The following is a 22,306-nucleotide window of genomic DNA, read 5'->3' as shown; positions in this document are numbered from 1 at the left end:
TGCTTCAGATGTGGACTTTAAACTGTACATCATGGAAACCAGGGACTCACAGCCTATGTAATGACATAAGAAAATATCTTTTTAGTGTTTTAAAATAAAAAAGAAAGCTCCAGCAGAAAAACACCAGAAGGAGAAAGAGAAAGTTGTTACAACGGGGGCACTAAATCAGGGGAGTGGTGAAGGGGACAGATTATTTAGGGTTTTAAAGCACAGTGATAGAATGCTGGGATTGATCAGTTCCTCCTCTGGCGTCATCACTGATGAACACGAATTTGTTTCTGAGAACAAGAAATGGAAGTTCATTCCTTTCGGTATGCGCTGAGTTCAGCAATGAGGCATTCATCCCCAGCTCCTCGGAGTGGAGGTGGCTGACACTCTCCAAAGAACCTTTCAGGAAAGAGCACTGGCATAATCAGGGCACTCTCTCTCTCTTCGGGCAGAGCCCCCAAGGAGGATTACCCCAGCCCAGAGCTCTTGTAGGTTCTGCTGAGGTCAACTGCACTTGAGCCCCATTTCTCACTCCACTCGATTCCGCCTCCTTCACACACGTTTACTTCTGTAGCATCCACTAATAAATCTCTTGCACATCACCTCAGAACCTGCTCCCTGGGAACCCACCCTGGTGCAGGTGCTGACAGGTCAAGGTTATTTGGGGGATGGTGTCTGGGAGGCAAGGTTTGAAAGTAAAGGTTATTTGGGGGTCAAGGTCATTTGGATGGCGTCTAGAAGGCAAGTAGGTTTGATGCTGGAGTTCAACAGAGATGACATGGGCAGCTAAGGACTTTGGGGGGACGAACTGGCAGCTCGAAGACCGCTGAAAGCACAGAAACAGGTATTTCCACATGTAGGGGGCACACAGAGTAAATGGAAGAATGGTGAACTCACGCCTAAAAGGTGGGCAGAGAAAAGGAATCACTGAGAGAGACAGAAAACCCTAGACAGTAAAACAGATGAGCCAGAAGAGAGCACCATGCTCAAAGACCAGGGAGATGAGGATTTTATGAAGAACAGGATGGTCATAATGCCAAATTTGACAGATCAAACAGAAAGCAAAGTGAGAGGGGCCAGTGAATTGACAATTATGAGCTCACTGCTGTCTGCGGCCAGGGCCTAAAGGCCAGGGAACGAAGAGATAACAAGACAAAAACCCTCCTGGACAGACAACCCTTCTAGAGTACGCCAGTGAAGGAGAGATCAAGTGAGGCTGACAAGCTGGAAAAATCAAGGGGGAATGTTTTCCTCCAGATGGAGGGGACCCAAATGCATTCTGAATGGGTGAATAAAGGCCAGTGGAAGAGGAAACTGAAAAAAATATGGTAGCAAGAGGTGTTTTAATAGAGGAAGACAAGTGGAGAGGAATGGGATCTCTTTGGGAGAAGAGTGTAAAGGATTGGATCAAAAAACATACACATTTCCTTCAAAGAAGTCAGAATACACCTCATTTGAAACAAAGGGAAAAGAAATTAAGTGAAAGAAAATATAGGTGTCCTGGGATGCCCAATAAAGAAGCGAGTGGCCATACAGCTACTGTACATTTTCTGAAGTGTGGCTATCAGAATTGAGATGTGTTACAAGCAAACCAGATTTCAAAGACTTATTTTTTAAAGTAAAATATCTCAGTAATCTTTCTATATTGATATATTTAAATACTATTTTGGATGTTTTGCATTATATATTTATTAATTTTACCTGATGTTTACTTGAAAAATTTAAAGTATGTGCTTGCATTACACTTCTACTGGATAGCATGACATGTACAGCAAGTGACAGGCTTACTTACTGTGGGAATACAAATCTTGCTTAAGGGATTTCCATCCAGAAGATATGATCCATTGAATGTTACATATTCATCATAATACTGAGGTGCTTGAGGAATAACGCTACACAACAACTTGCGCTTTTCTTCAATTTTTTTCCTTATGTGCAAGTATTCAAAATATGGATTTGCTCTCTCTGAACTGTATGGCTGAATCTCATCTAGCTTCAGAGAATCCACGATGGCTGCCAGAGATTGCTGTGTCTTCTCCTTTGCTTGTAGTAAAGAAGGATTCACTTGCACAGGTTGAGGCACCCGTGACACTTTCCTTTTCCGCGGATGGTGAATCTGAGGATCATCCTCTTCAGTAAGTCTTATTCTTCCTCTAGGAGATGAGTCACTGTCCTTTTCTGATAACAGTGCACAGCTAGCAAGAATCTGTTTGCTTTGATTTGCCATTGTATTGGCTTTGGTTCTAGTCATTCTTTGAGGGATTTGGTTTTCAGTTTTATCGTCTTCAGCATTTTCTTCCAACTCTACCTTAACTAATTGACCATATTTATTCATTTCCGGTTGTGCTGAGTGCTGTGAGTGGTTTTCCAGGCTGGATAAAGTGCTTTGTTGAGATTCTTCATCTTCGATGGAAAGCAGACCTTTTTCACTTTCAGGACATTTTGGATTATCTTGTTCATTTAGGTTTCCCTTTGGCATCCCTGTATTCATTTCACATAAATCAGGATCATACTTATTCAAATGAGTTGAAAACAAACACTCCAGTTTGTTTTCTTTTTCATGCAAAATAACCTGAGTATCAGTTGTGCTATTCTCAAATTCATAGCTGCTGGAAGACTTGTAAGTGAGTTTGCTAAATGCATGTGTATTTAGTGGGGAGTGGCCATCACTTCCAGTGAAGTCCTTTTCTGATGGGAACACAGGCAACATACTTGCCTTCTCAAAGTTTGATGATCCTTCTTGAATAGTGCTTTCAGAGTACACGGGGACAAAGTTATCAGTCTTCTGAACATCAGCTAGGACAAAAGTATTTTCCACATCTTTTGTTGAGTCATTATCAATGTCTGAAACAGAACTGATCATCTGAACTGCATCTTTCTGTTGTAAAATACCCAGCTCCTGAGTGGCAACATATGACAAAGATACATGTTTAGTGACAGTATCTGAAGTGTCTGAAAGTGACTGGCTGGGGAAAGAGCAAGGCTGCTGTGAAGACAGAAGGGATACTGGATCCTGAGCACAAGAGTTTCCTGGCAGTTCAGTCTGGGGCTGGGATAAATATTCAGTATTCTGTTCTTTCAGTATTTTATTTTCTGGATTACAAAAACCCTGAACAGAGAAATCTTGATCAGGTGTCCCAGAATTTGGACAGATAAAGTCACTGGTGCTTAATGACTCTATCCTATCCACGGGTATCTCCCAGGATTTACTTTGGGTCACCCCAACCTGACTGGATGGATCTAAATGCACAGGACTGTCCATCAGAGTGGCCACTGGACCAGTACTCTTGATTACATTTACATCATCTGAAATGTATTTGCTGTTTGCAGAGCTAGCTGGAGAGGCCGTGAAACTGCAATGTATGTTAGACACGTTTGAAAGGTCTCTTTCAGGTACATTTGAAGATACCTCAGATTTGGATGAAGGACAATTATCTCTTGGCACAGCTAAGCTACCTTGATTGCTTTCTTCTGATGTTGTCTGGAACTGTTTTATATGTTCACAAATGACAGATGGCATGCTACATCTTCGAAGTTCTACAGTAGGTCTCCCCTCATTTATAATTAGTTTAACATCTTCTACAGAAGATGCCCTGAGGTGAGTTGCTGGAAGTCTGTTTGCATATGTTAGTTTAATCCGCTCTGGCAGTTCAGCCAGGCTGTCCAACTCCCTTTCATGAAGGGCCGGAGATTTGGCAATTGGCAAAAAAGGTGACTGTGAAAAGGACATTTGGGACTCTGACCCTTCTAACATAAAGTCTGAATCATATTCAGCAAGAGGCCTTGGGGTTGTCATTGTAGTAAGGCAGGAATCTTCTGAACTAGCAACGGAAATCATGGATATGGACCTGGAGCTGAGACCTGGCTTTTCACCTTCTGACCTAGGAGATCTGTTTAAACTACTGTCTGAAACAAAGGATGACTTCCCTAAACTCGTTACAGTTTTGGTGTCAACAGACTGTGATCGACTGCTGACAGCATCTTTAGATTGTTTCTCCTTGGTGTAAGTATCGGTCAGCTCTGAACTCTTGGACCTAGTAAGTTCTTTATTTTTCAATTCAGCTAGCCCATGTTTTGTTTTTTCTTTATCTTTTACTTTAAGTTCTAAACAATTACGGTTTCTTAATCGTTCTTTTTCTTTTTGCTTAATTTTTTCCTTATGTTTTCTGTGCCACTGTTCTATTTCTAGGTCTTTAAGGCTTAGCATTCGCTCAAAACTTGTCTGCATTAAGTCATCATTCACCAGCCTCTTTTCTTTAGGTCGAGTATCTTTTGATGCTGGTGATGACTTAGGTTTAGGCTTATCTGCTTCAGACTTCAGTTTGAGTAAACTATTTAGTTGGATTTTATCTTTATGTTTGTCACGTTCTTTGTATCTATCTATATCTCTATCTTTTTTATCTTTTTCTTTTCCATCTGGAGTTTTCAAAGGCTCATCTTTTGTCTTGTCTTTAAGAGAGGAAGTCTTCTCATGTGCTTTACTACAGCTGTCCATCATACTTGACCTTTTCTCTTCTTGTACGTGTTTGGAATTAGTTATACCTTCTTTATCTCTAGATTTTTCTTTTTTATCCAATTCCCTGTCTCTTTCTTTATTTCTGCCCTTTTCTGATTTAGTATACTCAGTGTTATCTGATTGTTTACTTTTTTTCTCTATTAAGTGCTTTTCTTTGCTTTCTGTTAGGTGTCTCTCTTTTTCAGGTTTTTCTTTATCATGTTTTCTCTCCACCTTCTCTCTACTTTTCTCCCTGTCATCAGTTTTTTTAGTAGCATTTTTTATCTTCTCACCTTCTTTATGACATTTTTCTGGGTGATGTGAGTACAGTTTATCCTTTTCTTTTATTCTATCAACACATTCGCTAAAATCTAACTTATCTTTTTCTGATTTATGCTCATGTTTTATTTTCTTCTCTTTTTCAGAATTTTTTCTTTCAGTCTTCTCAACGTCTTTAGTTTGAAATCGTTTCTCGGATTTTTCCTTGCTTTCTTTTATATGTTTCTCTTGTTTTTCAACGTCTATTTCCTTTTCCATTGAATGAAGTCCCACAGATTCCTCATTTATACTTATACCCAAAGAAGTGAATTCTATTTCTTTATCTGTGGGTACATTTTCTCTTTCTTCTTTTGCATCTTTTATCTTTTCTTCCCTAAAAGATTTCTCATTTTCCTTTTTAATCTTTTCCCGTTCTTCTTTAAAATTCCTCTCTTTTGAGACATGCTTTTCCTTAGTTGATTTTTCATCTTTGATGCTTTTTTCCAATTTTGATTTTTTTTCTGTTAGAGACTCATGTTCCATATTTAAAAATAGATCTTCAGTTTCATCACTTTTAAAAAAATTCTCTTTCCAAAATTCTCTATCAAATTCCATGCTCCGCTGCAGTTCTTTAACACCATCCTTATTTTTGTATTTTTCCTTTTCACCTTCAGTTTCTTTTTTGTGCTTTTCTTTTTCCCTCTCCTTATGTTTCAATTTATGTTTTTTTAATGTTTTACCTTCTTTATCCATTTTTTTCAGGGTGCAATCTGAATTTTCAAATGTGGGATTATGATCTTCATCCTTTATTTTGGCATTTGATTTTTCACCAAATTCTAAGTGGAAGTCTTTCTGATGTTTATTTTTTTCCTTATGTTTATAAGATTTAACACTTGAGCCTTCTGGCAAGAATTCAGATTCTGTATTATCGTATCGAACAAGATCGGGCTGTAATGACATTTCAGAGCTTCCTGGTGATAAACATGTTTTAGTATGTTCTTGTTTTAGTGGTGTTGATTGTTTTTCACTTAATCCACAAGAATGTTTGGGAGATTTACCAGTGGAAATATGAAATAAGTGTAAGGAAGAATCATCTTTTGGGCTAAATGATTTCCTAAAATTTCCCTCCTCTCTAGTCTTTTCTGAACAATCCAGTGCAGCATTAACTGTCAAGTTTGTCACTCTGGTATTTTCTTTCTCTTCTTTCTCTTGTTTTAGCTCTTGGTTCTCTTTATTTTTGCTCTGGTTTTTTAACTTCCTTTTAACTTTGCCCTTCTGCTTGTATTCATACTCTTTTTTGGTTTGTGTGTCAGAATTTGATGTTTCAGGCACAGAAGATGCAGCAGAAATCTTTTTGCTCTGAACAACTTCTTCATCAGAGCTTTCAGTACTTGAATACAGAACCCTAGATGGCTTTTGTTTTTTACTTTTAAATGATTTAGAATAGAAAGCTTTTTCCTGTTTTGCAAATAAACTCTTTTCTGGTTCAGATTCATTCTCTTTTCGTTGTTCTTTTCTAAGAATATGCCTGTCGTCAATCATTTTGTTTATTTCTTCATCATCATCATCTTTGAACTCGTACTCATCAAGGGCCGATGCAAGAGGTGCTTTACTGGGAACAATCTGTTTACTTTCACAGATGAGAGATTCTTTCTCTGTTTCAGAGTCAATATTTTCATCAACACTAGAAGGATTTACAGACTGAGCCTCTTCAGAATCTAGAATAAGAAAAGAAAAATCTGCCATTGGTCAAAACATAGCTTATATAAGTCAGAATCATTTTAGATTTACATGTAAATAGTGCAACAGAAATATGTAAGAACTCTGCTACAGTATTGCAGAATAGGTTCATAGAGAATCTGCTTTATGGTGAGATCCTTTTGATACTTCTCAAAGCAGAAATGTTTAGTTGAAAATTTATAAGAAAAGATGTTCTACAGAGTAGGGCTTTATAATCCAGCAGTCTGGATTTGGGAGAAAGATTAAGAATTATTAATTAAAGGGTTTAATTAAGTAAATATGATAAGTTGTTTTATGTGTTTTGAAAATTTATTAGAAAAACTAAGATATAACATGATTTCCATTAACGGCAGTAATTTAAGTTTCTCTTTTTTTAGTGGTGCTGGGGATTGACCCATTTGGGGAAAAAAAATCAGAAAAATTAAAGAGAAATATAACTCCCAATTATATGACTGTGATTGTAACACAATTTGAACACATTATTTTTAAAAAACCCTGCTCTTAAGTTTTGTTACCCATAGTTTAGACTCAATACGAATAAATTTAGTACAATAGTGGACATAATAGGGTCAATACTTATGTAGTATTTTTAAGTGCATGAAAATTTACTTTTATGAAATTACATCCAATCTGTTGTATAAACAAAGCCAAATCCTTGCCAGATTCTATTTCATTAGTTTTTTTACTTTTGTATTTGATATTTCCTATAAGTAAGAAAAAGCATTAACTTGCTTAAAATTAAATTTTAGTCTATTATTTTTAAAATGGCTTAAATAACCAATACATTATGCAATGTACAGAACAAAAACAAAGCCCTTAAATATACACATTCCTCACTTAACAACCGAGTGCCAGTCCTGCAACAGGGTCATTAAATTAATTGGTAGCTAAATGAGGAATTGTATATAGTATGCACATTACAGTATCCAGAACAAAGAGATGATCAAAGGAAATCCCAACTTGATGACTTTGCTTTTATTTGCATAACTCTTACATGCAGTACTGTAATGTATTACACAGAAAGAACTACAGTACTGTACTGTATAATACAATCAGCAGAAATTATAGTACTATATAAACAAGGTGTATTGTACAAAAAAAGACACTGAGGCTCCATAAAGATGTACAGAACTGTATGAAAGAAAAAAAAAGGTTGTAAGTCTGAGCAGTGGGTTGTAGATTTGAATGGTATACCTCAGTCCTAAGTCTGAACAGTTGTTAAACAGGTAGGTCATTCAATGAGGAATATCTGTATTATTATATTTAGAAAGATTTTATAATTTTCTGAGTACAAAATCAGGTAACATGTAAGAACATATTTGAGAATGTTAATTATGAAATGTATTCTTTCACTAAGGATTTTAAATTAGTAATAGTATGCTCTATAGCAAAAAAGACAAACCAAGAAACATCATTAATTTATTTCATTTCCAGCACTGGAAATGATGAAGAGATTAGCCATGGCACACCTCATATTAGGCACAGCTAAATTGGGTAAAAATACACAGGACTGTTTTCACTGGACTGACATCAGCTCTGACAGGGAGTTTCCACACACATAATAATTAGCTTCAGGTAGTGGGGCAGTGCATAGGTTGTTCAAATCTGTGTGCTACGCTTCAGGGTCTGTATGTATTTTTAGAGACTAACACTCATAGGGTTGTGACGTGGAGCAAAAGGGCCGATGTACGTGAAGTTCTTGGCATGCACCTGGCTTACCCCATGCATGTGTACTACTCACTACCTAGAGAAAAAGAGAGAGAAACGGCGTATGTAAACTAAAGCCATCGCACATGTTAATTTACAAAGCTGAAAGTCAATCCCATAATTTTCATTCTTGATTCAAGCCAACTCCAGGTACCTACTTCATTTGTCACAAGGATACAATGAGGGCTATGGAAACCACCAGTCATAACGAATCTATCTAGACACAGATTTCTTTTCACAGGAGGAGGCAGAGAGGGGAGCGAAGAAACAGAATGAACAATAAAAAAATGTATTTTCTGATATCTAATTTTTTATGTATTAGTGTTTGGTGACATGCTATATGTATATCCCCCCTCGGGGCTGGGACTGAACAATGGGCCTCACACATACGAGGCAAGTGGTCTACCACAAGCTACATCCCTAGCCGAAATTTATATTTTATACATAAAAGTATTAGTCCTAATTGACAACAACTTGTGCAAAATACGTTTTATCATTTCCCAAAGAAGAGGGAGGCGAAATGGAAGTGGAGAGAAAGAAAGGGGTGGGAGCAACAATAGAAACTGCACTTGCTACCTATGATTTAATGCCAGTGATGATTTTAAAAAAGAGATCCTACAACTAAATAAGAGAATTTATATAGAAAATAAGCATGGTAACACGAACACTGGATTTATGCAAGTCTATAAATTGTCTCACTGATCTCTGCGCCCATCTTACATACCCAGAATACTGCTACATAATAATGTTAATATTACTAATAAATCTGTCCATGACAATAAAGTTACTAGCTGGTAGAACTAGGTCTTCAAACCCTAGTTTCTCAGACTCCAAAATGGGTACATAAAGCTATGTTACTTCTGAAAAAAGAAAGTATGTAAAAGGTGATAAATACAGGCAAGATGAACTGCACAAACATCTGAAAAGATGTTGCTGTATTTTGTGATCTTTTCATAAACATTCAAATAAACACCTTCTACTTCTATTTTTATTTCACGATTGAGCACACTGAGAAAAAAATTCTGCCACAAAAATCTAGGCCCTAATGTATTACTTTAAGATCTACTGATACTGATTTATATATAAAATGCTTTGAAAAAACCCCCAAATTAAGCATACCTACTTGAGATTAGAATTGAATTTTAAGTATGAAATTGGTATCCATTTGTTCTTTTTTTTTTTTTTTTTGGTACCAGAGATCGAACTCGGGACCTTGCGCTTGTGAGGCAGGCGCCGGAACCAATGAGCTAAATCCCTGGCCCCATTTGTTCTTGATTTTGAGATTATTTCAGCTATAAATGTCTTGATTTACATATCCCATAAAAGTTAGATAAAAATATCTCATTTGCAAGGGCCAGGGATTTAGCTCAGTGGTTCCGCTGCCTGCCTCAAAAGCACAAGGTCCCGAGTTCTATCCCCAGTACCCAAAAACAACAACAACAACAACAAAGTATCTTAAAACTGTTCAACAAGGGTCAGGGATTTAGCTCAGTGGTTCTACCGCCTGCCTCTCAAGCACAAGGAACCGAGTTCGATCCCCAGTACCACAAAAAAAAAACCTGTTCAACAAAATATCTCATTTGTGACTATCAATAGTTTATAAAGAAAAAAAGCTATGGCTTGAATACCCTTATTAAATGACTATAAACTAGTGCATTTGAATTAGATTTCCTATCTCTATAATGGTGAAGATTAAAGACCCTAAGGTTGTGATATACATAGTTCTGAGGATTTCATTTTATACAAATGTCTAAATATAACCTTAATTCTTATGTACACAGTTTCAAAAACTAATGCTTACCCAGCTCCGATACTGCTTCAAGTATTAACTCATTTACCTTTCACCACACTTTCAGAAGATGTGTACTCTGATACCAGTTTTACAGATGTGGAACCCAAGCACAGATTAATTAACCTGTTCCAAACTAAAGAGCCAAGGATCAAATCCAGACAGTTTAGAAATGCTAAAACCTGAGCTGTTATGATCAACACACCCAAATTAAAGAGCAGAATGGGAAAAGATTACTGTTGAATTTCCATTGTCAAAAATCCCTTCAACAACAAAATTGTTTTCCTCTTTCTTTTTGCAGAAGACACAACTAAAATTAAGTATTCTTTTAATACTAGGCATACTAAACGCTGAGAATGGAGGTACACACCTGCAATCCCAGCACTCTGGGAGGCTGAGGGAGGACTACAGGTTCATCTTAAGGTGGCAAAAAAGTGTTGGGGATGTAGCCCAGTCTGAAGGCCCTTGGTTCAATCCCCAGCACAATCAATCAATCTCGGAAAAGCGCCTGCTTACAAGCCCTTACGAAATGGACTAGTTCAGAAGAAGGTTTCAAGCCATACTTTAGTGATCTTTGTTTTATTTATTTAAAAATAACACTATTCTTTTGCTATAAAAGATCTCATATTAGAAATAGAAGGCAGGAAAATACAGAGATGGGTAAAGGAGGGAATAAAAACTACACTACAATAATCCTACCACCCAGGAGAGCCACTTTTATAGCTTACTATTATCACATTTGATTTTATTTGAGTTAACTTACACTAAACAGGATTCCTAATTCTCCCCACCAATGTATTACTGTTGTTTCAGAGAGCATGCTCAGACATTCCACGAGCATCCTAACATCTTCCCACATTTTGCTTTGCTTTGTATTTCACCCATGATATGCTCATGCAGTTTATTTGCTTTATAGTTTGGTTTTGTTGTCCACTGGGATAAACAAAATGCCTTCATATCATCAATAGCATGATGCAGTAAACCTGAGAACCAAATCTGCACAATGTACATTAGGATCTAATCTTTTTTGATAACATTTTCCACAAAACTTTGATATTCTGGTCATTGCTATAATCCGAGAAATTTTCATCAAAATCCAGGAGTCTTTGTATCTCTTTGTTAGTTATGTTTCTTTTATTTTTGGGAGCTTACAGGACTTTTGAAAAGCTCTTCACTTCTGGGGGTCTGCGATTTAGCTCAGTGGCACCGCACCTGCTTCGCAAACACAAGGTCCTGAGTTCAATCCTTTGTACGCCCCCCCCCCCCAACAAAACTCTTCACTCTTAAAGTTATGATGTGCCTTGCTGTGGGTTTTCTCTCTTTTCTATTAAAAACAGTTCCCTTTGATCTAAAAACATAAGTCTTCAGTTTCTTCAACTAAAAAACATTTTCTTTCCAGCATTTACTGCTTTTTGAAACATGAATAGTGTATGCTCTATATGCTTCTTAGTATCATTTTTCTTGTGTCTCTACTGTCTTTGTTTTCTGTATGTTTTGTAAGCTGCCCTCCTTTCAAATCTCAATTACACTTCCATGATGTCTGGTCCTGAACAAAACTCTGACTTCAGTAACACACACAGCTCGAATCTCAAGGACCTTCATGCCCTCTGATTACTTTTTCACACAGCAGCATGTGGTTATGTGGCTGGTGGGTCCAGTGCCCTCGGTGTTCTCCAAGGACCTTGAGAACTTACCCTCTTTCCCCTGCATTATTTATAATCTCCCGGATCAGATGTTCTGTTTGTTCCTCCTGGCCCTTCTTGTCTTTCATTACTTTCCTCACATTCCTGGGTTTCTTCCTTTGTTGAGGCCTGTCTCCTAACTGAGGTTCCCTCTCATCTCAGTCTTCCTGAGGAGACTGCTCCTTGTGCACGCCAACTCTGGGGTGGAGAAGTTCTCCAGACAGCCTCAGTGGGAAAATGTATCCCAACTGCAGCAGGCCTCCTTTATGTCTATTCTGAGAGTCTCTTTGTCCTGCCAATAATCCACTAGGCAAAACTAAGGTATTTAGGAATTAATTATATAAATTTACAATTAATTATATATATATTTATGTTACCTAGCCAAGTAACAGAAAAATGGACTTGCAGTTTAGCAAACAAATCTTGAAGGCTTCAACTTTGCCAAAGTAGCTGGAAAATGTAGCTTAGAGACAGGAGAACAAAATATTAGGTAATTTCATATGGTCTCTCCTAAATTTACATTTCTAAATCTCAGTTCCCTGAAGTAAATGTTAGGTGTTTGAATTCTGCTTTGTAGGTGAGAAGTAATCATACATTCACTTAGGAATAAGTGTACCAGCTGAGAATTTGTTTTCACTTTACTTCTATAATAATACATATTGGTAAGCAAATTATAGGTAAGAGTTTAGGAGTGAGGTGGACAGGGTACAGAATAAAACCAATAGCTAACAATATACATATAAAAGCAAAATCTACATAAGATATAAAATCAGGCACCATAGCATTTAATATACATCCCTCAGTCATCAGTGTCTATTAAATTGTCAGTAACACAATTAATTCTGTAAGATTTTCTTCCTCTGAAAATAAAAGAGGTATTACTACAAAAATTTTGATGTTACTAAAGGAAACTGACAAAATCACCCAGCCTCAGATATTCCATCATAAATATACACATCACATGGAGGTCCTTTTAACTGCAACTAGATAAAACATTTTTTCTGCAGACAGGATGATATAGCTAAAGCTGAACTTATTTAAATGTATGCACATGTAATTAATGGTTTTAAGTGAAAAGTGTTTTGCTTTGGGTTTGTGTTCTGCCCAAATGTGCCCTTTACAAAGATGTTTAGTCTTAAATATTTAGCAGTATCTCACTACTGGTATGTGACAGACCCACTTTAAGTTACTATGCAGTGGGAGAAATTGAGTTAAGAAAAATCATCAAGCTATTATTTTAAAACAAAAATTGATTAGCTCTGACATGTGCAATAAATAAAATACAGTTTTTGGGCAAATGTAAGTCAAATTTCTTGACATATATTTACATGAACTTCTAAGAGAGGTGTTTAGCAGACTTACTTTATATCACATAAAATTTAATGGCTTACAGTACATGAATTTGCAGCCATCCAGAGCATACTGCAGCTACATCCACAATTTCCCTTCCTCCCTTCCTTTCTCCCTCCATCTATCTGCAAGTTGAAGATGCAGAATATATAGTATATAATTTTTATACACTGCTAAAGAGCACACTTTTATAATGTATGGTCTTTAAAGTATTCATGATTTTTCCCTTCTTCTTAAAATCTGACATTTTCTCTAAAAGGCACTCTACCTAGAATTAAAACTTTCAGGCTCTGGGGCTAGGTTGATACAATTAATTCACATAAAACATATGATGAGATATGTACTGATTTTCAAAAAACTGAAGATACTGGTAGAAGCAAGTTGATTTATTTATATTTTAAAAGTTCAAAACATTAAAATGAATTAGAATTCTGTGTATAAAGTATACGTGTTATAAAGCAGAGGAAAAGGATAGCTCACAAAACACTACAGTGGAATTTTTTTTCAATGGCCATAATGGTCATTAAATAAAGAATACCAATTGCCTGTCAGGTACATGCGTGTTAGCTATTTCATTTCTTCTATGCACTGATACCTCAGGGTTAGGTGGAATATAAACACCAGACATGGTACTTGCTACTATTCAACAATTTCCAAAATAGGCTTAACCAAAGAGGTCACTAATGGTCCTGGTTAAATAAATTTAGGTGCTGGGGTTAAACATGGACAGTGATTTTCCCCATAAGCTCTATCTCCTGTTACCTAACAGATATACTGAAGTTATTAAAACATGCCATTTGGGAAAGAAAAAAACTATTTACATGCTACCTTACCTTGCTAAATAGAAAACTCTTTAAGTACAGTAATATGCAAACTCCTTTATTCTATAAAATGTTCTACTGAGTCTAAATTCTAATGATTAGATACGTTGATAAGTATTAGGACAGTCCAAAATACCTTATGTAACCTCGTCCTGTAATTCTCATATGTCTAAAGTTAAAAGGTTGCTTTACAATTTCCTGAGGTGACGCTTCCTTCCTGAGGAAATAGCATTATGTAAGCCATCTGATAAAAATGTGGTTTATTTTGACTGAAAAAATTTTTTTGTGATCTCGGGATTTATTAACTGTGGTAATTCCATGTAAGTATGTATCACTACTCGTATTTCATAGTTCCTGAAATACAAGTGAGGAAATGAGCTTCTAAAATTATGACAACATATTTATGGTATAATAGTGCAGTTAAATTCTATTTTAACATTGAGAAAATGAGGATTCAAATTGGCACAGGCCTGTAATACCAGCACTCTGCGAGGCTGTAGCACGAGGATCACAAGTTCCAGCCTAGCCAGGACAACTTAATGAGACTCTGTCTTAAAAAAGAAAAAGAAAAGGGGCCAGGGCTATAGCTCAGCATGAAGACCCAGAGTTCAATTCCCAGTACCACACATATACCCCCAAAGAGGAAAATGAGGATTCAAAAAGGGAAAATGAGAATTTAAATACTGGTTGTTTTTTGTGTTTTAGGACACAGAAATGCACTAAATAAATAATGGTGCATTAGAATACATTACTGTCTTTTGAGAAGTCTAATTTCTCTTAGAGCAGTCTCTGAAAGCTCATATATGACGATGAACCATTTCTTTGGCTGTGATGAAGGTTGTAAGTAAGGAACGTTTACAGCAGCTACTTAATTAGGGTGAACAATTCTTATGACAATGACTAGCATGTTAAACTTTCTCCAGTGTGCACTGCTTTAAAATAATAAAATCAGTGGCAAAGTTAACAAAATCTTACTTTGTGAACTAGGGAGTATCAGAAAATATGGGACCCCGATATGACAGTTACCTACTTCTCCATCACTACAGTGACAACTTGTAAGATTTGGCACTCTGAACAGGACTGAGCTCTCAGCATGTCAGCAACAACCCATTATTTACAGCAAATGCTACTATTAGACAGAATTTCAGCACAGGAAAGTAATAGGGAGTTTCTGTAAGGAAGGTGGATAAGACTGTGGGAAAAGGGCAGAAATTAGGGGGAAAAAGAATTATGCAAATCTGAAAGCGGCATACATTTATATACAAATAAGCTGTATTAACCAGATATGCATTCCTACAACAATATCAAAATGTCTGATATGCATGACATAAAACTGCTACTGAAAGTGTGATCCATGAAGGGAAGCCAGTCTTCAAAGTGTTTATTAGTGATCCCTAATGAAACGATGACCTTGCACCAAAGTGGAAACCAATTATGTCACTGAGCACACCATTTATTTCAGCTGACATTTTTCCACAGCAGCTTTTCCTTTCTGATGAAGAAAGTGGTGCATGATTTACATTCTGGCACGAGCTCCTTATCTTGAGGACTGGTAACAGTTTACAGAATGGCTACTCTTAGTAGCATAAAGCACAAGATCTAAAGGAATAAATCATATTTGGAATGCTACACATTTACGACATTCTTTTATTGACTCAAAGGTTTTTAGGTTCTGAAATTCAATCTTGGTCATTTTCTATGTTTGCAACACTTAAAGTGTATCTGTCACACGGATGACATGATAATGCAGACAGGTAACAATGCTCTCAGGCTTCGCATATAAAAACATCTTTGGGCAGGTAAAGTAATTCTTGAATAAATATTAGTACGCTCTGAATTTAGACTGAGGTTTGATAAAGTTAAGTCCAACAAGGACCTCGTGTAAATTATGCAATAAACTTTGGGTATTTTCATCAGTCTTTTTCAGCAACTCCAAAATCTTTGTATGATACTTACTGATAATTTTTGCATCATTCCTTGAGGGACTTTGACCAAGCAATAATTCAGGCACATTCACCATGTGGAAAATAAATATTCTGAAAAATCAATACATAGCTGATGAACACATGAAATTGTTAAGATCAGTGAAAATCAGAAAGGTTCTAGAAGATGTGTTCTGCTCTAATTAAACATGTAAATTCAAAAATAAAACCATTCTTCTGTGGGAAAAATTTGTTACAGTTCTTCTTTCTAAAGGATGTTTATTGCTTTTCATAGATAGATTTTTTTTGCGGGGTGGGGGGGTACCGGGGATCAAACTTGGGACCTTGTGCTTGCGAGGCAGGTGGCGGAACCACTGAACTACATCCCTGGCCCCATAGCTAGATTTTTAAAGAGACCAAAATTGGAGAGTTCACAGGCACAATAAATAGAATAACATACCACATAAAAATGTTTTCACTCTTATTTTCTTACTTTCTCATGGAAGACAATGCAATTTCAGCTATTACAATCCTGACTCCACATAGCACAAAGGTGTTCAAAGGATTTTCGGCCTGTTATTATAGACGGACTTACAGATATTTTGGAAGTGGAAGGTGACAGGGGTTAGTGGATGATATTAGTATCTCTGTTTTCTTAATCAGCTGTACCTCAGTGCTTAAACAATGTCCAAACACATACAGATGCTCAAAAATAAGAAACTGTTGAATAATTGAGGCAAAAAAGGGGAAGGAGAGGGCTGGGGATTTAGCTCAGTGGTTTCGCTGCCTGCTGCACAAGCACAAGGACCCGAGTTCAATCTCGGGTACCAAAAAAAAAGGGAAGGAGTTTAGGGTGACTTTGCAGATGATGACTTATATGTACACCTGAATGATGTTACCACTAAGTTAAGAAAAAGCGAAGAGAATGAAGAAAAATAAGTTCTACTTGTGAATGTTGATTTTTCTTTGAGGAAATATAAACGTGTTACCTAGAAGGCAGCTAAATTAAGTTCGATGCTTAAGAGAAAAGCCTAGGATAGAGAGAGATATTTGAAAGTCCTTGCCATATCATTCAACTCTGAGAGTGGGTGAAATTTATTTGGGAGAGTACGTAGTATAAGAGGACTGAGAGAGTAGTATCCTTAGGAAAACCAACACAGGGGTACACGGGGAAGGAAATGATGACGATATTCTACAAGGAAACTGAGGAGGAACAGTCTGGGAAGCTGGATAAAAGTCAAAGAGAATTACGGCCCAGAAACCAAGGTAATAGAATTTTAGAAAGAACGAGATCAACACTGTCAAATTCTGAGTTTGAAAGGACAGAACTAATACACATCTAAGGGATGTAACAGTGAGAAGATAACATGTGATCTCAATTTCCATGGAGTAATTAGTTTAGACTGTATTTTAAGAAGCACTGTTGTGAAGAGTAAACAGACAAGTTTGCAGGCCAAGAGAAGATTTTGTTGACAGAATTTTGTATATTTCTGCCACTAGCCTTCCAACACATATCTCATTAGCAGCCTGCTACATATCCTTCCAGATACTGCTCCACACACAATTTTATACAAAAATATTATTTGTACATATACAAGCATACACAGAGTCTGTAAACACTGTTCAGGGCTGGGGTGTAGCTAAGTCCTGGAGCACTTGCTTGGCATGTATGAGGCCTTGGAGTCAAGCCCCAGTACCATAAAATCAAAACCAATCCAAGCCTAGCAACAACAACAAAATCCCAAAACAAACAACACTGTTCCTTTAATAAAATATGAGCTATGATTATTCATCTAGATTTCCCTAACTCACAAAACCTTATGAAAATCTCTCCAAGTAACTGCAACTCCAAGTATAGGACTGACATAGTTTTCATGGTTGTGCGGGGTCCATGGTGTGATTTTGTCCAACCAATCCATTAGTGACGATTATCTACATTTTTTTGTTGATTAAAGAGAGTACTACTGTAGACACAGGATATTTCCAGAAATATGCATGCTAGATTAAAAAATGTAAGTATTTAAGAATGTTTTTTGGGGCCGGGGATTTAGCTCAGTGGTTTCGCCGCCTGCTGTGCAAGCACAAGGACCCAAGTTTGATCCCCGGTATCAAAAACAAAAAAATGTTTTTGTGTTGCAAAATGTGAACTTACACAAAAATAAATAGAATCTTACAGACACACCTTTGCCTCAGCTCTACTAATCATCAATCTTTGGCTAATTCTGCTCACCCAATTCTACTTCATGATTTTTGAAGTAGATCTCATTCATTCTATTGTCTCATCCATAAATACTTCAGTATGTATCTCTAAAATGATAAAGCCTCTTGTATTTTGTTGGCTGTCATCAGACTTTCAAAAGGATAGTAACAATCCACACACCTACCTTTTTATTGCTTCTATTAGGCAACCACTTCCACAAGTTGGTTGTTTTTAAACTTCTAAGAAAAAAAAAATATACTGATATGCCTTTTAAACCTCTAAAAGCCTACAATTATCTTTTTGAATAGCTTTTTTTTCCTCCTAGTAATCTGCCCTTCACTGTTGCAAATTTTAAGTCCAATGCCAATCTGGGGACCTTTCTCTGTAGGAAATGTTATGTTCATAGCTAAGGAATTTGGCCAGTGTATAGTTAGGCATATATTACATGTTTAATCCCCTGGAGCTCACTAAATTTCACAACTATCAGATTCAGGCTTTTTTTTTCCCAACTAGGATAATTTTCTGCAATTATTTATATAATTATTGCCTATATTCCATCTGTTTCTTTTTCTCTTTTAAGTTCCCATAAATATTATTCACATGTTAGATCTGCTAGGTATCCAATATCTATCTATTCCCGAAGTCTTTTAATCTTTTCATCTATGATTCTATTCGTATTTCTGCTGTGATGTACAATGATTTAACTGACTTTCCAGTTTCATGATTGAAGTCTCAACAGTGTCCATGTCCTTCATCTACTGAATTTGACTGTTTGATCAGGTTTTGTTAGCTTCTAAAAGCTTTTGTGCTATGTGTGAATTTTCTTAAGTGTTCATGTTCACTGTAGAAGTTATGTTTCATCAAGTTGCTTCATTTAGTGGGCTAATATTCTGTTTAAACTGATCTCTTCTATTTCTAGGCAAATTTCAAGGGTTGCTACCTCCTTCTTTTGGCTCATTGCAACATAGGGCAGAGCACTCCAAGCACAGAGCTCCTGCAAGCTCCTGGGGTCCCACTTGGGGCCTGGTCAGCAGCTTAAGCACTGGGAGGAAGCAGTCTGTTCTACAGCTCCAGGCCTCAGAAGCTTTCCCAGTCCCAATGAGGGACTGGCTTAGCCTATAGAGAGATTCAGGTATCCCTTGGATTTGGGGGTGCTGGAGAGTCCTGGAATAATCTTTAAGGGCTAGTCTCTTACCTCAATTCAATAAATACTAACTGAGAACTATCTATGTACCCAACACTTACGGAGTCTCCATTTTTTATTAGGAGGTGAGGAGATAAAAATAGACATTGAAAAGCAAAGTTGTCACCATCACAATTTTGTTTATAGTTTAAGCTCTATTATTTCCTTCAAATACTGATTGATGCCAGTTCTTTATCGGTGTTAAAATTTTCTCTCTGAATTCACTCCCCATCCTCTGTCTGCTTCCTATAATTAGGCCCACTTCTGGATGGGTGGTAGTTTAGGGGAAGCTCTGTTTCCTAGGCGAAACAAAGAATTCACTGTTCCTGGTTCCTTCCAAACAATCATAGGAGTATGTATCAGGCTTGTCCTTTGGCACACTGCCTGTGGTGGATTGACTAATGGTCAACTTGTAACGCCCAGCTGAACTGAATCAGCATGGTCTGGGCATGGAGGATCCACCTGAAGATTGTTACCAATAGCCATAAAAAGAGATCTACAGGAGAAGAGCTTGGCTGCTGATTTTCTAGGAGACGCTTACTGCGGACGGTTTTTCCGATGCAAACTTGGCTGTTCTCATCAGAGGAGGGGCTCGGGGCCTCACTGTCTCTGGGAACGGCTGCTGTTCTCATCAGGAGCTCTGGCCTTCACCATGAGCATCTCTTCCTGGCTCCAATGTGGATCCCTCAGCCTGGTGGCACAAATCCTTCGCCTCACGGGAGTAGGCTTTCTGGCTCTCACCACTGGCCTTTGGGCCTTTCAGGTGCAGATCCTCAATACATGAGACATTGCCATGGGATCCAGGCCACTGGCTGGACTTGTGGAGGACACTGCCTTGGACTCGAACTCTTTAGCTGGACCTGTGTGGGACACTGGTGGGATCTAGACTCTCGGCTGGATTCTTTGAGCCTCTAGTGTGCGGTTAATCTCTCTTGCACTCTTTTGCATTTGACTCTTTGGGTAATTATCATAAAATAATCTTATAAATTATGTGTCCTGTATTTAATGTATTCTCTTGCCTAAACCCTCTTGTTACCTTTGCTGCCTTGTGCATGCTATGTTGTTTCTGCCCTGCCATGCCTGTTTGTCATCCCTGCCTTGGAGTCAGCTGATTATGGACTGAAACCTCAACGAACTCTAAGCCAAACAAGCCCCTTCTCCTCTAACTTTGGGTGCTGGGTATTTTGTCTCAGCAATGAGAGGAAAGTAAACTAACACATTACCTCAAGAATTTCTAAGTATTAAACAAATGAGTTTATCCATACCCTGAATCTTCCATATGACATTTACTTTAACTAAGGTTTGTAGAAGATTCTCCCAGGGAATAATAAATCACCTATTAATATGCTTCTCTTTCAGTCTTACTCATGCTCTTCAAGTTTTTTCTTTTCCTTATAGATTCTCCTTTCTCTTTTCCATACAATTTATCTGTTAAAAAAAAAAGACCTGGGCCGGGGATTTAGCTCAGCAGTTTCGCTGCCTGCCTCGTAAGCGCAAGGACCGGAGTTCAATCCCTGGTACCAAAAACAAACAAACAAATAAAAACCCAGATCTGTTTGGGTTTCCAACAATCTGGATTTTGCTGATTGCACACTGTTGGTACAGTTCAACATGTTCCTTTGACCCTGGCATTTTCTGTTTGCTGGCAGCTGGATCCTGAGGTCCACTGAGGCTGAGGCCTGTCCCTCTGATATGGCCATGGTGGCAACACAGTATGTTATTTCATTTGTAATTTAATGTGAGAAACTGCAGATGTTCAATGCATATTCACTGGGGGTTGCAATTTAGCTGGAATAAGAACACTTTACCTTACCAATAGGTTAACCCGTAATATAGTTCATGTAGGGAGGCAGGAAAAAGGTTTTTTCTCTTCATCTGGTTAATTTTAAAGATATATTAGTTCTCTATCAGCCTCTGATGACAAACTAGTTTTAAAGATTATCATTATAAACTTGTAGATTTAAACATTTTTGATGGGTTCCACACCTCTGCAATTACTGCCCTTAGTACAATTCATATCCCATCCTGGTCTGTGGGAAACTTCTCCAAACTGTCTAAGATCTTTTATAAGATATTATATTACTGGGTATCTTGCTGGAGATCGGGAACAAAAAGATGTTCCTCTTAATGCATTTCCTGCTCCTGACCTGGAAACAATTTTGTCCAAAGAGCCTGATTTTCTTTTGGTAGAAAAGATTTTAAGATCGTAATTTGGGAACTAGGAATGATTACTGCTACTAGTTCATTGCTTTTAGGTCTTTTTTAATGGCCAGAATAAGGATTCTCATGTATTTCTATTATTTTAAACTTTATTGGGAAATGATTACAAATTCAAAAGAAGAAAAATAGGGCTGGGGATGTAGCTCAGTGGTGCCTTGCCTGCCTTGCAAGGTCCTGAGTTCAATCCCCAGTACTGAAGGGGAAAAAACCCAACTAAATACTGTATATCCTTTCCCAGACTTGTTTACTGTCAACGTTTTATTCCCTGCTTTATAATTTGCTTTTACACATTACATATATAGGTTATGTACATATTTTTTCCTGGAGTATGAAGGTAATTACATACACCATGCCCTAGAGCCATATAAAACTTTCTAAGAATAGGTGTTTCCTAAGAATAGGTGTCTCCTAATATACCCTGCTATGTCAGCACAATACAGCTGTCAACCCAGACCCCACACTCATCTGCTGTCTAGATATATACCTTATCTGATCTGGCAATACTCTTCATAATCATTTTCCCAGGGCAGGATCCAGTCTAGGAGTAGGCACTGCCTTTACTATCTTTTTTAACAGTCGGAAACATCTCTACTGCTTTAATGGTCTCTCATAATGTCACTTCTTAATCTTTCATGACATGACACTAATTTAATTCCAAAAGAATAGAACATTCCTCATGATACACTCCCAATGAAACTCAGCTGGAAACTAAGAAGTCACGTTGTAGTCCTCTCAGGGTGCTCACATCTGAAGACTCAGAAAGTACACCTCCCCCTCCTCTGATGATGCTGATTTTGATCACACAAACTGGGTGCTGCTACTTTTCTCCACCATATCATCATTGGTCGGTGTCTTTTCTCCTTCTCTTGTGATGTGAAAAGGTTATGTACTGCTCTTTATCAAATCCCCTACATTTATCAGCCATTACTGATTCTGTCCTAATCGTACTCA

General features: G+C 37.4%; 1 protein-coding gene across 9 annotated transcripts in view; it reads right to left on the bottom strand.

The window, feature by feature from the left end:
- Window positions 1-22,306, bottom strand: part of Ankrd12 (ankyrin repeat domain 12) — a 91,471-nt gene that overhangs the window by 14,091 nt on the left and 55,074 nt on the right. For 8 of the 9 annotated variants that reach the window (XM_004853226.4, XM_004853227.4, XM_021265244.2 and 5 more), the window contains one exon: window positions 1,781-6,459. In XM_004853226.4, the coding sequence (XP_004853283.1) occupies window positions 1,781-6,459 (4,679 nt within the window). Of the gene's footprint in view, window positions 1-1,780; window positions 6,460-15,786; window positions 15,867-22,306 lie in introns of all 9 variants that reach the window. The other variant, XM_021265248.2, reaches the window with a different exon arrangement.

This window comes from Heterocephalus glaber, unplaced genomic scaffold, assembly GCF_053883595.1.
Source record: "Heterocephalus glaber isolate CG9 unplaced genomic scaffold, H.glaber_assembly_v1.0 deba00000331, whole genome shotgun sequence".
NCBI classification, from domain to species: domain Eukaryota; kingdom Metazoa; phylum Chordata; class Mammalia; order Rodentia; family Bathyergidae; genus Heterocephalus; species Heterocephalus glaber.
Note: the sequence above shows the minus strand (reverse complement) of the source record. Positions and strands in the feature narration are given on the sequence as shown.